Raw genomic sequence first — 14,038 nt, forward strand, 5'->3', positions numbered from 1 at the left:
GTTAGATGTGCCCTTTTTTTTGAGCACCTGCCCCTTTAGTGGTCTCTGCACGGCCCTGAGCTGGCTGAAAAAAAGAGAAAGAAACAGCGGACTGGGTCTCATACTGATACCCCACAGATAAAAAAATAGTCATGGGGAAATCACTTAAACTCCACAGACACCCATCAACACAAAAAGCAAAGCATACAGTATATTTTAGTGAAATCAGCTATTTTGTAAAAAATAAAATAAAATATATATATAGCCTATATCTTTTTTTTCACTGAATAAATATTTTCAATTTAACTGATGGATTTGGTTTTTAAATAAGTGGTAGATAAATATTTAATTTTCACATTCCTTCTGCCTGGGTGGAACACACACTCTGTAAAAAAACAACCAATTTTAATAAGCAATTACAGCTCATTTTAAGAACATGTCAATTACAAAAAAATATGCTGGAAACAATGCTTTCTGTAACAAAATGTTGTTTTTTTACAATGCTGTGAAACAGATCTGTCCCTCACAGATTTGATTTGCATATTTTTATCCCCCATTTCAGATCAAATTAATGTTAATATGAGAAAGATAACCCCACAAAACAACACACAAAAAAAATGCAATTTTTGAATTTAGACTTACATTATATAGAAGAAAAGCTTCCCAAACCGACCTGGTGCTATGTTGACAAGTTTTTGCCCTCTACTTGAGGTTAATCACCATGTGTTTGAGCAGCCACACAAAGGGTGATTGACTGCACTATGACCCGCCTCCCGGCTCTGATTGGTCATTTCTAGTTAGCACTGGGAGAAGGCAGAGGAGCTGGATTTCTTTCTCAGATTATCCATCTCATATGACATAGTGAAAAAAAAAATGATAAAAGTTACATATTTCAGCTTTAAGTGAGAGAAAATAAAACGGGAGAAATCTGAAAGAGGGCAAATATCCTTTCACAGCACAGTGTAATACTAATACTTAATATAAATCCGTATTAGCTCATCTATGTTACCTATGTAACATCTGTTATACTCATATCTATGTTGTTAGTTATGTGATCTCTGACTCAGGGGAGAAACGCTCTTCGTCAGATCTGATCCTCCTCTCAGCCTCTGTGGGCCAGACCGGCAGCAAACTCCAGCAGCGTGCGCGTCGGCCTCCCGGACATGCCCTTCCTGAGGTAGGGAACTTCATCTTTGTTGCTCATCACTCCAGCAATGTCCAGGTGAGCCCAGTGAGGAGCCATGACGAACTCCTTGAGGAAGGCGGCGGCTGTGCATGCACCGCCAGAACTGCACAGGATAAACAGAGAGCTGGGTAAGGAGGCCGTCAGGCCACTTTCACCCATATGTGTGTTAATGACTTTGTTTTTATTAACCAGATAATAAAAAGGAAGGAAGGAAGAACAGAATGAAAGAGTAAAGCAGTAAGAGGACAGAAGGAAGGAGCTCAAAGAAAGACTGCAAGCAAAACGAAATCACAAAAGGAAAGATGAAAGGAAAGAAGGCAGAATGAGTGAAAAGGAGTAAAACAAAAAAGAAAAAACAAAGAGTCAAGCAAAAAAGTAAGAAATGAAGAGAAGGGATTAAATGTAAAGCCAGTTGGGTAAAACAGGATCTGAGTGCAGCAGCGGTCTGCTACGTACCGGCTGTATTTGCCGATGTTGTTGAGGTCGGCCAGCTGGCTGTCAGTGACCTGGTTGGTGTAATGTTGGAACAGAGGCATCCTCCAAACTCTGTCACCTGTCACAACACTTGCCTACACACACACACACACACACACACACACACAGCATGAGCCAACAGAGAAGCTGGTACAGTAGTGAGTGTTGCTGTGCTTCCTCTCTACCTGCTGCAGCTGCTCCCACAGCCAGTCTGAGTTGGTAAACACTCCCGTCGCCGCCGAGCCCAGAGCTACATCCATGGCGCCTGCAACAAGAGGTCCGACACCGTCTTCCATCATTTCTCTACAGCGCTTCCATTCAGTTAATACCATAATAACAACACGTTTAACTTTAACAGGACAGTAGAGGTAAATCCTGCTACCTGATCTCACCTGTTAGCGTAGCAACGTTAACAATAGCTCTGGGGTTAAAGGTGTGTCCATAACAGAGAGCGTCAGCCAGGATCAGTCTGCCCTCTGCATCCGTGTTATCCACCTTCATGAAACAATAAACCTCATTAGTAAACACGCACGCAAGCATGTGCGCGCGCACGCACGCACGCACACACACACACACACACAGAGGGAGCTGTTTGGACCAATCACACGTCTGCATTTACCTGGATTGTCTTTCCGTTCTTAGCCATGACAACATCGCCTGGTTTGATGGCCTTCCCGCTGGGCATGTTCTCACACAGCGGAGCCAGACCTGCTCCAAGCACAAACACGGAGGCTTTTGGTCTGGGCACAATAAAAATGGAGGCACTGGCAGAAAGGAAGAAGAAGCCCACCAACAATGTTCACCGGGAGCTTCAGAGCCGCTGCGGCAACGATGGAGGCGCAAACCGTAGCGGCTCCGCCCATGTCTGCTCGCATCGCGTCCATGGATTGAGACGGCTTTAGAGAGATGCCACCGCTGAACACACACACACACCACACACGCAGGGATCAGAGGTGGGCATAGCTCACACACAGTCTACCAACGAGACGACATGATCATAATCAATATGAGTCGTGAGTGTGTTTGTGATGAACCTGTCGAACGTGATGCCTTTCCCCACCAGCAGCAGCGGCGGCTGCTGGCTGTCTGCTGAGCCGCTGTAGTGCAGCTCCAGGAAGACAGGGGGCTCCTCTGAGCCCCGCGCCACACTGAGAAACGCTCCCATCTGCTGCTCCTCCATCCAGGCCTTTGATCTGCAGGTAAAATACACAAACACCAATAAGAAGTAATAATAATTCTGGTTATGTGCCAAGTAAGAACTAGTTTTCTGTCTCTGCAATCATCAATAATCATAATCTCACAAGAGAAACACTGGAAATATTTTACCACTAACATCAGCATATTCTCAGTCATACAGCAGAAAACAGTTGGTAATAAATAAACACAATATATAAGAAGTTACAAAGTAAAAAAAACAGTTCATAAGTAAGTAAAGTAGCCAAGTCAATACCTGTAAGTAAGCAAATCATATTAATATCTCAATCATTAAAGTTTTTTTAAAGGTTTTATAGGTTCTAGTGGCCTTTATTTGATAGTTAATTGATAGGAAAGTGGGAAATGAGAGAAGGGGAAGACATGCGGCAAAGGTCGCCAGGTCGGGAATCGAACTTGCGACGGCCACGTTGAGGACTAAGGCCTCCATATGTGGGTTGTGCTTAACCCCTGCGCCACCACAGCACACCACACAATCATTACAGTTAAGATAGTTGAGTAAATCAAATGCACAGCTTCAACTTCAAATGCAGATGCATAAGCAAGGAAAGAAAAAACTGGCAAATCTAATCTATAAGTGGGAAAACCAGAAAGAATACAAGTAATTTCATAAATAAGACAATAAATGAAGAATGAGGGTATTGAATGAGTAAGCAAGAAAATAAAGTACATAAATGTGCAAATAGTAGCATTTATATTTATATATATATATATATATTTTTTACAAAAATAGAGTTTATGCAATATTAGGATTGCGCCTTAGGATCGCATCTCTGCTTTTTGTGGATGATGTGGTCCTGTTGGCTTCATCAGAACGTGATCTGCAGCTCTCACTGGAGCGGTTCGCAGCCGAGTGTGAAGCGGCCGGGATGAGGCTCAGTGCCTCCAAATCCGAGGCCATGGTCTTGAGCCGGAAAAGGGTAGAGTGCCTTCTCCGGGTCAGGGGGGTTGTCCTGCCTCAAGTGGAGGAGTTTAAGTATCTGGGGATCTTGTTCACGAATGAGGGAAGAAGGGAGCGGGAGATCGACAGGCGGATTGGGGCAGCGTCTGCCGTGAAGCGGGCGTTGTACCGGTCCGTCGTGGTGAAGAGAGAGCTGAGCCAAAAAGCGAAGCTCTCGATTTACCGGTCGATCTACGTTCCCACCCTCATCTATGGTCATAAGCTTTGGGTCATGACCGAAAGAACGAGATCACGGATACAAGTGGCCGAAATGGGTCTCCTCCGCAGGGTGGCTGGGCTCTCCCTTAGAGATAGGGTGAGAAGCTCGGTCATCCGGGAGGGACTCAGAGTAGAGCCGCTGCTCCTCCACGTCGAGAGGAGCCAATTGAGGTGGCTCGGGCATCTGGTCAGGATGCCTCCTGGACGCCTCCCTGGTGAGGTGTTCCGGGCACGTCCCATCGGAGGAGGCCTCGGGGAAGACCCAGGACACACTGGAGGGACTATGTCTCTAGGCTGGCCTGGGAACGCCTTGGGATTCCTCCGGAGGAGCTGGAAGAAGTGGCTGGGGAGAGGGAAGTCTGGGCCTCCCTTCTGAAGCTGCTGCCCCCGCGATCCGAACCCGGATGAAGCGGAAGAAAATGGATGGATGGATGGAGTTTATGCAATATTATATCATTATCAATATATTAATTGGAAATGGTCTCAAAAAACAATATCATCCATCGCAATAATTTCTGGGACAGTTTATTGTCCAGCAAAATTTGTTACAGCGACAGGCTTTCAGAAAACAACAAACTTGGCTCATGGTCACATGGGTTACAGAACGCCAAAGGAGCGTAATAGTTAATAAAACAAGTCAGAAATCTACTAAGTTTATTGTCCTTTTGGTTTGATACAAGCAGCTTACAAGAAGTGAAGGAGAACGGAAACCCAACAAACCGTTTTTTGACGGTGACTCGTTCAGCATGCGGAGCCAATTTCTCTTCGATGGTGTTGGCGAAAGCAGTCGGAGTGATCCGATTGGCCGGAGCTTCCATGAGAAAACGCGCCAGGTTTTGACCTTCTGCATAAATGACGCCTTTCTTCCAGCCGTCCACGTCAGCACTGGTGAGACACAGAGAGGGACGGTCAGTGGGGCCAGAAAACCTGCAGATTGAGAAATACTCAAAATACAGAAGAGTAAAAATCTAAAATGTTCAGCTGAATGTAAAAAGAGAGAAAATAATTAAATACAGAATCTCTACAAAGATTAAAAAAGGACAAAGCAAAAGATAGCTTGTGGAAGTCAAGTTGTAATAATGGGTGGTTAAAAAAGGATAAAAAATGTTTTGTTTTTTTAACTTTATTGAACCAAAATGTGCAAAACAAACAGGCATTGCATTATTAATAAACAGCACATCAAAAGGAATATGTAAGAGAGTTCACTTTGAAACAAACGCAGAACAAATTTAAGCAAGACAAATAGAGAAATAAGGAAAGAAAATTAAATAATACAAAATATATTAAGGAAAAAAGAAAAGATGAAAAAACACTTAAAAAAATAAATTAGTTAATTCAACAAAAAAAACATTTCATTAAAAAGATGTAGTCAGAGGTTTTTAGAAAATACTTTTTGTACTTGGAAACATATTGATCTTTAATATTAATCAAAAGATTTTAAAAGCTCAGGTTACCTTCCATGTAGCTTTGAGGTCACTCTGGTCTTCTTCTTAGACTTCAGTTCATCATAGGAAAACAATCCCAGAACAGCGCCTTCTGCTGCCGACTTGGCGTCACCGCAGTCGTCCACCTCAACGTGACTCACCTTCAGTTCCTGGAGAGTCCGACAGCCAGCTGAACAAAAAGAATATGTACATATACAAACATCAATAAAACCATTTCTGAAACCGTATGTGAGATCAGACGCCGGAGCGGATCGTACCAGACACGGCCTGCCTGATGCTCTCCTTCCTGCTGTCCCACTTCTCAGCCCCACACACTCCTTCACTCTCTTTGCCCAACCCGACTACTGCGACACAGGGGAAGTCCTGAAGGAGATCAGAGCACATTTTACTCCGTCGCCATTAGAAGACGGGGAGTGAAGTGTTAAAGCAGCGTATTGTTACCTGGTGAATCCCATAGAACAGTCTGCTTTTGCCTTTCTTCAGACCAGGTCCGGCACTGGGGGCAAAAACAAAATGTTTAAAAATACTCAAGTGCTGTCCATAAATAGTTTATTCATTTTGCAGTCATCCCTTTTCCTGAATAAGTAAGATAAACATAAGAGAAAAAAAAAAACTACAGTAAAAATAACAAGCAAACCCATTGACTAGAGGTGCACCGATCTCATCTGTGTTGGTCTCAATATTGAAAAAATGTTTTCACTGTTTTTCTGTATTGGATCAATATCGACCGATACTAAGCCTCAGATATCTGTATCGTATCTGAAGTGAAAATAGTAATTGGTAGATTATTACTAGACATGACAAAATAAGTAATAACTGAATTAATCGCATGATAATTTAACAGGAGCTTCATAATTTCCATTTGCATGAATTATTGTTTTCCTCTCTCTGGATGTCTTCAGTCTGGTGCTTTGGTCTCAACCAGCCCCTTTTATGGAGGACAATTTTGCTTACAGAGTCGTCATAATTTATTTTATTTGTTGTTTTCTATTCAGGCGCTTTGAACTATCAAAGCACATGAATTGTTGTAAAACAGGTTGTGTAGTTGGTGACTGCATAATCAATCACATAATGTATGCAGATTTAGTAATCTTATGCCCATATAGTGCTGGCCTTCAACAACTACTAAGGGTCTGTTCCCAATATGGTTATGACTTTGACATCAAGTATAACGCTAAGAAAACCAATGTTATGATTATTAGAAGTAGGGCAGATAAGCATCTGATAACCCTTGACTTCTCTTTATCTGGCATTGTCCTCAATATATGCAATGAAATTAAATATTTGGGACATTGCATAACTGATGACCTGTCTGATGATTGTGACATCCGTAGGCAGTATTGTATGATGTATGCACAAGCTAATATTCTGATCAGAGAGTTTGGTATGCGTTCATCCTCTGTGAAGATGGCTCTTTTTAAAGCTTTTTGCACTTCACTTTACACGGCCCATCTGTGGCGAAGATACAAAAAAAGTAGCCTGCAGAAACTTTATGAGAGGCTACTACTCAGAGTGCCTAGATGGAGCAGTGCTGGCCACATGTTTGTACATAATGCTGTTCCCACGTGTGCAGCTGTGCTCAGGAATCTCATGTATAAATGCATGTGTAGATTATCTGTGTCATGCAATAATATAATTGCAATTTTAGTAAATCCTGTTTTTAGTACAGTGAGATTTTTCTCAAAATTGTGGAAACATTGGAAACATGCATCATTTATTTGTGACTCAGTGAATATGTCATGTTTATTTTTATTTTTCTCTTATTTTGTTTTTACCCTTTTTTACTATGGACCTTTCTGTGTCTGGAATAAAGATTGATTGATTGATTGATTTAAAATGTCTTCCAGTTCCAGTGTTAAATTGTCATTAGAATTTCAAGTTTATTGATCTTTGAGAATGTGTTCTTGCATCATCATGCTATAACAATTATGTTACTTAAAAATGGTCTCAAAACAATATAAAACGTTTACCAGAGTAAATTTAGGGACAATTTATCATCCAGCAAAATTTGTTATGGTGACCCAATCCACCAGCATCCATGAAAAGTCAAAAACTGGCAATAATTCCAAGGTAAAATGTGACCATAAACTTTCTGGTGTGTTTAGGTATTGCAGTAAAAGATGAGTCGGTTACAAGTGACAGGAGTTTTCTCTACTGCTATCCAGCTGGCTGAAAGATGTTTGACGCACGTTCTCCAATGTTCACAAGGGAGACACATTTGACTGTCTGAAGACAGCAGTCAGTCTTAGTCATGATGTGTAAACCAACACAAGGTCACAATAAAACACTAAAGCTCTAGAGATATCCCACTGTGTTTTTAATAAATCCAGACACGATTTTTACTTTTTTTTTAAATTTAATTACCAGTTAACTTTCACCGATACAATTTACATGGGATGCGCATGTAAATTGTTGATCACATCAGCTGACAGAAGAAGCAACTCACATTTTCAGCAGCTCTGAGAGCTTTCCAGACAGAGACTGGTCAAACCTGGCTGCCGCCTCCGTCAGGTGAACACTTTCCTCCTCTCCGTTCTTCTCAAAGACTCCCAGGACCAAACCCTGCAAACACACACACACACACACACACACACAGATTCACACTCTGTTGCTGAGACTCTCAGAAACACTGCACCTGGTAAACTACTCACCTTTCTCTCCTGCAGGTGAGTGTGCGAAGCAGAGAATGGCCTGCAGAGGTGTTTCCTCACGGCCTTCTGCGCAGCTTTCCTCACAACAAGCATTGTCACCTCCTCAACATGTAATAGTCTGCGTTAATATCCTAGTTTTACTTCACTGGAAGGTCAGGCGCTTCTCATGCGGGAAAGGAAGGCAGACGACCCCGTCAGAGTCGCATTAAAGTGGCGTCACGGACGAGATGGGACGACGGGGGTTTGTCGCCACCTAGCGGCAAAATGTCACTGTGTCCTGTGGAGTACAGTGTGTTTAAATGCAACTCTAAGTTGTCATGTAAATTTACAATAAAATGCATTAAACTTTATGATTCTAATTTGACCAAATATGGAAAATGTTATAGGCCTTTCTGTCACGATACCAAATTTTGATGATACACTGCCCCAGTAATTATTGCAATAAACGATATATTGTTGTTTTAAGATCATTTTCAAATAATATGTTAATAACAGCATGATAATGCATTTTACTCTGTGAAAGAATTTAAATTTATTGGTCTTGACACTGGAACTGGAAGATATGTTAAATATCCTAAATAAAACACAACAATAAATAAATAAAACAGAAATATAAGACACACACACACACAACTGAAACCATAATTGAAATGGGTCCATAAACAATTTTTTCTTTACAAATGTGTTAATCGTCATAATTGAAGTCATTTTAATTTATCATGCGGCAGGTTTATGAATCTATGGATACTGTAACATGGGCATTCAGTGAATCATATATGCAATTACATGCAATGTTATACTTAAAAAAATGGTTTTTGCTTGATTGGTTTTTGTACATAAGTTTCAGGTTTATTGTTTGCATTGGGCGGTTTTCTGAACAAAAAGAAAACTTTCTGCTCAAACTTAGGCCACCTTAATCAGTCTTTCAGAAATGCAGAACTTTACCATAAAATTCTCAAAGTTCTTGACTTGCATAAAGATTCATAAATATCTATGGTTAGAAACCAAAGATAATTTTTTCCCCCATTTATGCTTCTTGAACAAATGCAAAATTAATTCAATGGTTCCAACAAGCAATCATGCAGAGTAACAGAATGCCTTAAAAGGGGCTTTGAATAGGAACCAGACACACAAAAAAAGGATCAGATAACTGGGAATGATATTTTAAATGTCTGTAATTCACATTCTGTATGTACAATGAAAAAATAAATAGCATATTTACAGGCATTTATTTACTACACAAACCGAATTTACAATACTGAACGTAAAATGTTCAGAGTGATTCTGTTGGATCACTCTTCATTGTCCACAGTATCAAAGTAAACCCAACAATAAATCCCTCTGTCTAAATGGACAAATTGGCTTTTTCATATCTATTCAGAATCAGTAGGAGCAAATAAACATTGAGGTCCTTTAAAATCAGTTTTCGGTGAGGATGAGTGTGAAATGAGTCTAGCTTCTATAAAACGGTGTCATCACAAATGTCAGTAAGTATTTTTTGTTCTTTTCCACGCTAAAAGCAGAAGACACAACCAATAACTCTTTTTTCTGTGTGTGTGTGTGTGTGTGTGTGTGTGTGTGTGTGTGTGTGTGTGTGTGTGTGTGTGTGTGCGCGCGCGTGTGTGTGTGTGTGTGTGTTCTTTAGTAGAGTAGGTCCAGGGCAGAGATTGTGGGCTCTTCCGGCTTCTTGATCTCCGGTTTGGGCAACTTGATGCGACTCATAGCAACCACTCCACAAACGGCGAAGTGAGTCCCAACGCTGCCAACCCCCAACCAGAAGGACCAGTCCAGGCTGTCATCCAGAACCTCAAGGACGAAGAGGTTCTCTCCATGGTTTGCCACCCGCTCAGTCAGACGGTGGTGCTTCACGGCTGCCAGGAAACAAAGAACCCCCAGGGCGCCAAAAAGAGCTGCAAACAGAAGAAAGTACTTAATTTCCCTTCAGATTTAAATATCTATATTTATGATATCTGTATACAGTACTATGGCGTATTAGGGGCATGTAGATATAAAAAAAGAGGAGAAGAAAACCTCCTCGGTTACCTTCCAGAAACCTTGGAAATTCAGACCACATGTCTCCAGAAATGAAGATCAAACTGAAATATGTCTTTTTTATGTTTCATTTGGATGAATGGCTTCTTCCTCCCTGACTGGCCTTTTGGCCCATGTCAGTACAGGGCATGTTTCACTGTGGATAATCACTCTGTTACACCAGCTTCAGCTAAATAAGCTAAAGAGGGAGATGGCAACGAGGCCTTCCAACCTCCAGGACTTGGGCCTCATTATCAAAGATAAATCATCAAATATCAGTAAAACATGCAAAAGGCTAGTCAGCTACACTAAGAAGTGTTTGATTATTGTAATGCTATTAAAATTTGTTTTCATAAATTATTAATTAGTATTATTATTATTATATTACACTCTTTACATCACTTTGGAGTGATGATTACCTTATTTTATATTAGACACAAACCTCTTGATTGAATAAAAAATAATTTTAAACCTAAATATTAAAGGGATTTAAAAAATGTTTGGGCGTAATCGTTAGTAATTTAGTAAAAAAAAAAATCTAAAGATAAATAAGTAAATAACACAAAAAAAGCCTAATAAAGGCCAAACATGTTGAAGCCAAGCAGGAAAATGCAGTGTTTTTACCAGCAATGAAGTTCCATAGATAAAGTCCTTTGTGCCCTTTGATGCTCTGGTAGGGGACCTTGCGTGCGTTGTAAATGCAGAAGGACAGGCTGACCAGGGCGAAGCCAACCGCCACCAGCAGGAAGAGAATCACCATCATGTGAAGACCCCCATTCAGCGTCTGCACCAGCTTTGGAAAAACTACAGAGACGCACAGAGCAGAGGGACGAGCTTAGGGAGGAAACCCTCAGTTCCTTTCTTTCTTTATTTTCAGTCCAGAACGTTTTGACAGCATATTCTTTATTTGCTTGATAAACAACTTAACTTTGACCTATGAAGCATTTAAGTGAAAAAAAGCTCATATGAAGAAGATCTAAATCTGATCTTAAGTTGTTGAAGATTGTGTTTAAGCTCTGAGGCTTTTCTGTTTTCTTCCCTTTCTATATTTTTAATTAGAGATAAGTAGTCAAAAGAGTATTCAAGTAAGAGTAGCTCTACTTTGACATATTTTTATTTGAGTAAAAGTTAATAAAGAAAGAAAAAAAGCTTTTACTCAGCTTTATTAAAAGTGTTACTTTAAAATAATTTTTTGTCTGATTTTGATATTTTGTAATTCTGCTATTTACATGAATTATTCCCATTTTAGTCTTTAAAATACCAACATTTTCATATAACTTAATATTTTGATGATGTCATTTTTAAATATTAAATGGTGATTTGATCAGTTGCATGACTATCCTTTTACCAAACACTTTTTCACTCTTGAGTAATTTCTTGTTGACGGCTACTTTCTACTTTAACTTGAGTAAAGTTGAAGTAGTGCTACTCTTACTTGAATGTGCACGGTACTCTCCACCTCTCTCCATTAGTCACTTTGGATCTTACTGTATATTTTGGAGCGCCTGTTCCCGAGTCCGCACCTCTTGGTCTTTCCTCCCTGGAACAAACCGTAGTAAATGTCCCCGATAAACTGGTCCAGCTCCGGACTGGACGCGTTCACTATGTCCACCCCGGTTTTACACAGGATCCGTCCGATAACCCACCGCTCTGTGGACAGGGCCACCACCAGGAGGGCCACCGAGCCGACACACAGCGCCGAGGCCACCGAGAATGTTATTCGTTTCCACAGAGAAGGCATCTTACGAGCCCATGGTGCCCCGGGGAAGGTAAGAGGACGCCGGGCAGCGGCCGCGGGGCGGGCTCGGGGATCACCATGGGTTTACGGAGTCGTTCATCGTCTCCTCTCAGCTCGGGAAGAAAGCAGCTATGAAGCTTCATGAAAAGCCGCTGGGCCCGGCGTGATGTTGCATGTATTCATGTGTAAGTCACACGGGAGGAGAAATTGAATCTATGGGCGTCAGGGAGATCTCTTACCGGGAGAAACTCTATACGCATCCCGGTTTCTGCGCGCGCATACACAAACAAACACACACACACATTTATTCACGGGAGAAATTAACCTTTTCCAACTCCAACTTTGAATAAATCATTTCTTATGGCTTATAGTCTGAGCTACTCAATCAGCTGTAAAATTAAACGCATTCTTAAAGTCAAATGACTTTAGGGTCGCTGATACAGCAACGACACTAAAGGTCAACTGAAAGCATCGACTCAACATGTTGACCTGAATAATGTCCCATCCTTCATTTCTTCAATTCCTTAATTAAAGTAATGATGCTTAAACTATACAAACCCAGCTCTGTTGAAGAAAAGCATTTTTTATTTTAGTTTTTGCCTTTTTGTCACTTTTAAAATTTCAGACCATTAAATAACTTTTATTGTCAGGCAAAATTAACCTGAGTAAATATGAATTGCAGGTTTCAAATGATTTCAGTTAGTGATCCAAATGAACTTAAAGTTAACAACTGCTGTCAAACAGTATGCACCGACACATACCAACAAATACAAGACATTAAAAGAAGACATAATCGCTAAATGCTTTCTATGATCAGTCAGGACAATGTTTTAGATGCAAGACATATTGGATTTTAAGGTTACTGTAAAAACCTGACTTTCCCACTCCTCTGGACCTTTGTGTTATTGTTTCCAACTTAAAAATGGAAACTTCTCTTTCTTTTCCCACATAAAACTGTACTGTTGTTTTAAAATGTCAATCAGCTTGGCGGTATTTTAAAATGTAAGAATACTGAATTAATTGACAGCGTCTGCATCAATCCAACATTAGGGATTTGTATTATGAAGAAAAGTATATTCTCTTATAAAAATGTATAACATAATATTGTCTATTAAGAAAATACTTAAAGAATAAAACCTTGAAAGTATGTGTTTATTGTATAATATTTTTGGAAGAATATGAACCAAATCCCCATGTTTACTTTGAGCAGTCCTCAGGTTTTGAAGAGTCAGGTAGAAGCCAACAAAAACTTTGGCGACACCTTCTGGTGAAATGGTGAAGATACAGTGCGTGGTGACGTCACGGCGCGTTGCGCAGTCTCCCTGGCAGCAGCTGAGGCCGTTTTGTCGAAGATGGCGGATTCGCTGTCGACAGGTCTGGTAGAGGAGAAGGAAAATGAGAAGGAGGACAAGGAGAGAGCCACCAAGGCCGTTAACGTGGACCTGAATAAAAAGAAAGACGGAGTTGCTGACACGCGGGGGTTTCATGATAAAAATGGCGGCGCTAGAGGCCAAAAAGGCAACCTGTCAGGTGAGAGTCAGCCTGGTTTCTACAATTTCACTAAACAAACAGGCTTCTGGAGCTGTTGTTTCTATTTGTCAACAAGCACTTACACGCATATTTGCTTCTTGCATCATAGCAAAGACCTTCAGCTCTCAGTTTAAATGAATTTCAGTGACGTGGAGCTGTGCAGCAGTGTCTAGTCAGATGCAGCAGTTGTGTTTACCACACTGAGATTGACCAAAACAATACAAAGACATATCCGGTGGCGATGCACCTAAGTATTATGTATTTTATCACAGCGGTTACTGGTAACAAATTGATGTAAACGTGCAGGTCAGGCTGCTTGCGTCTTCGTTTTGCTGGACGTAGATACATTGCGCAGGCGCATTAGCAAGCTTTTGCACATAAGCGTTTGTGTGCAAAGTTTTAGTTTTTATTAATTACAGTAATTATCAGTGTTCTTGTCTATGAATTTCGTCTGTCCAAAATCGGAGTGAACGTGCCTGGTTCCTTCGTTTGTGCTGCATTCCTTACATTACACCTTGTAATTCTGTGACAGGCGTTGCTTTGTCTGTGGCTTTTTTCTCATGTCATGTTTCTTTACAAGGTCCAAAAACTACAGCATGCACTCTCTACATAATTGAGTTGCACACAATAAAT

At 40.8% G+C, this 14,038-nt stretch overlaps 3 protein-coding genes across 3 annotated transcripts in view; 1 reads left to right on the plus strand and 2 right to left on the minus strand.

The window, feature by feature from the left end:
• Window positions 1–363: 363 nt before the first annotated feature.
• lap3 (leucine aminopeptidase 3) lies at window positions 364–8,325 on the minus strand. Its single transcript, XM_008402379.1, has 13 exons — window positions 8,107–8,325; window positions 7,902–8,017; window positions 5,897–5,951; window positions 5,713–5,818; window positions 5,465–5,624; window positions 4,731–4,895; window positions 2,674–2,832; window positions 2,430–2,554; window positions 2,259–2,347; window positions 2,032–2,134; window positions 1,825–1,904; window positions 1,622–1,734; window positions 364–1,268 (listed from the first exon to the last, which is right to left on the minus strand). The coding sequence occupies exons 1-13, from the start codon at window positions 8,197–8,199 to the stop codon at window positions 1,082–1,084; spliced, it is 1,551 nt and encodes a 516-aa protein (XP_008400601.1). The 5' UTR covers window positions 8,200–8,325; the 3' UTR covers window positions 364–1,081.
• A 938-nt stretch (window positions 8,326–9,263) lies between these two features.
• clrn2 (clarin 2) lies at window positions 9,264–12,129 on the minus strand. The gene is made up of 3 exons (XM_008402270.2): window positions 11,626–12,129; window positions 10,762–10,941; window positions 9,264–10,016 (listed from the first exon to the last, which is right to left on the minus strand). The coding sequence occupies exons 1-3, from the start codon at window positions 11,876–11,878 to the stop codon at window positions 9,748–9,750; spliced, it is 702 nt and encodes a 233-aa protein (XP_008400492.1). The 5' UTR covers window positions 11,879–12,129; the 3' UTR covers window positions 9,264–9,747.
• Window positions 12,130–13,185: 1,056 nt separating this feature from the next.
• Window positions 13,186–14,038, plus strand: part of tapt1b (transmembrane anterior posterior transformation 1b) — an 11,033-nt gene continuing 10,180 nt past the window's right edge. Inside the window, exon 1 of the mRNA XM_008402145.2 lies at window positions 13,186–13,405. Within this exon, the coding sequence (XP_008400367.1) occupies window positions 13,228–13,405 (178 nt within the window). The 5' untranslated portion in view covers window positions 13,186–13,227. The remainder of the gene's footprint in view (window positions 13,406–14,038) is intronic.

This window comes from Poecilia reticulata, linkage group LG1 (assembly GCF_000633615.1).
Source record: "Poecilia reticulata strain Guanapo linkage group LG1, Guppy_female_1.0+MT, whole genome shotgun sequence".
NCBI classification, from domain to species: domain Eukaryota; kingdom Metazoa; phylum Chordata; class Actinopteri; order Cyprinodontiformes; family Poeciliidae; genus Poecilia; species Poecilia reticulata.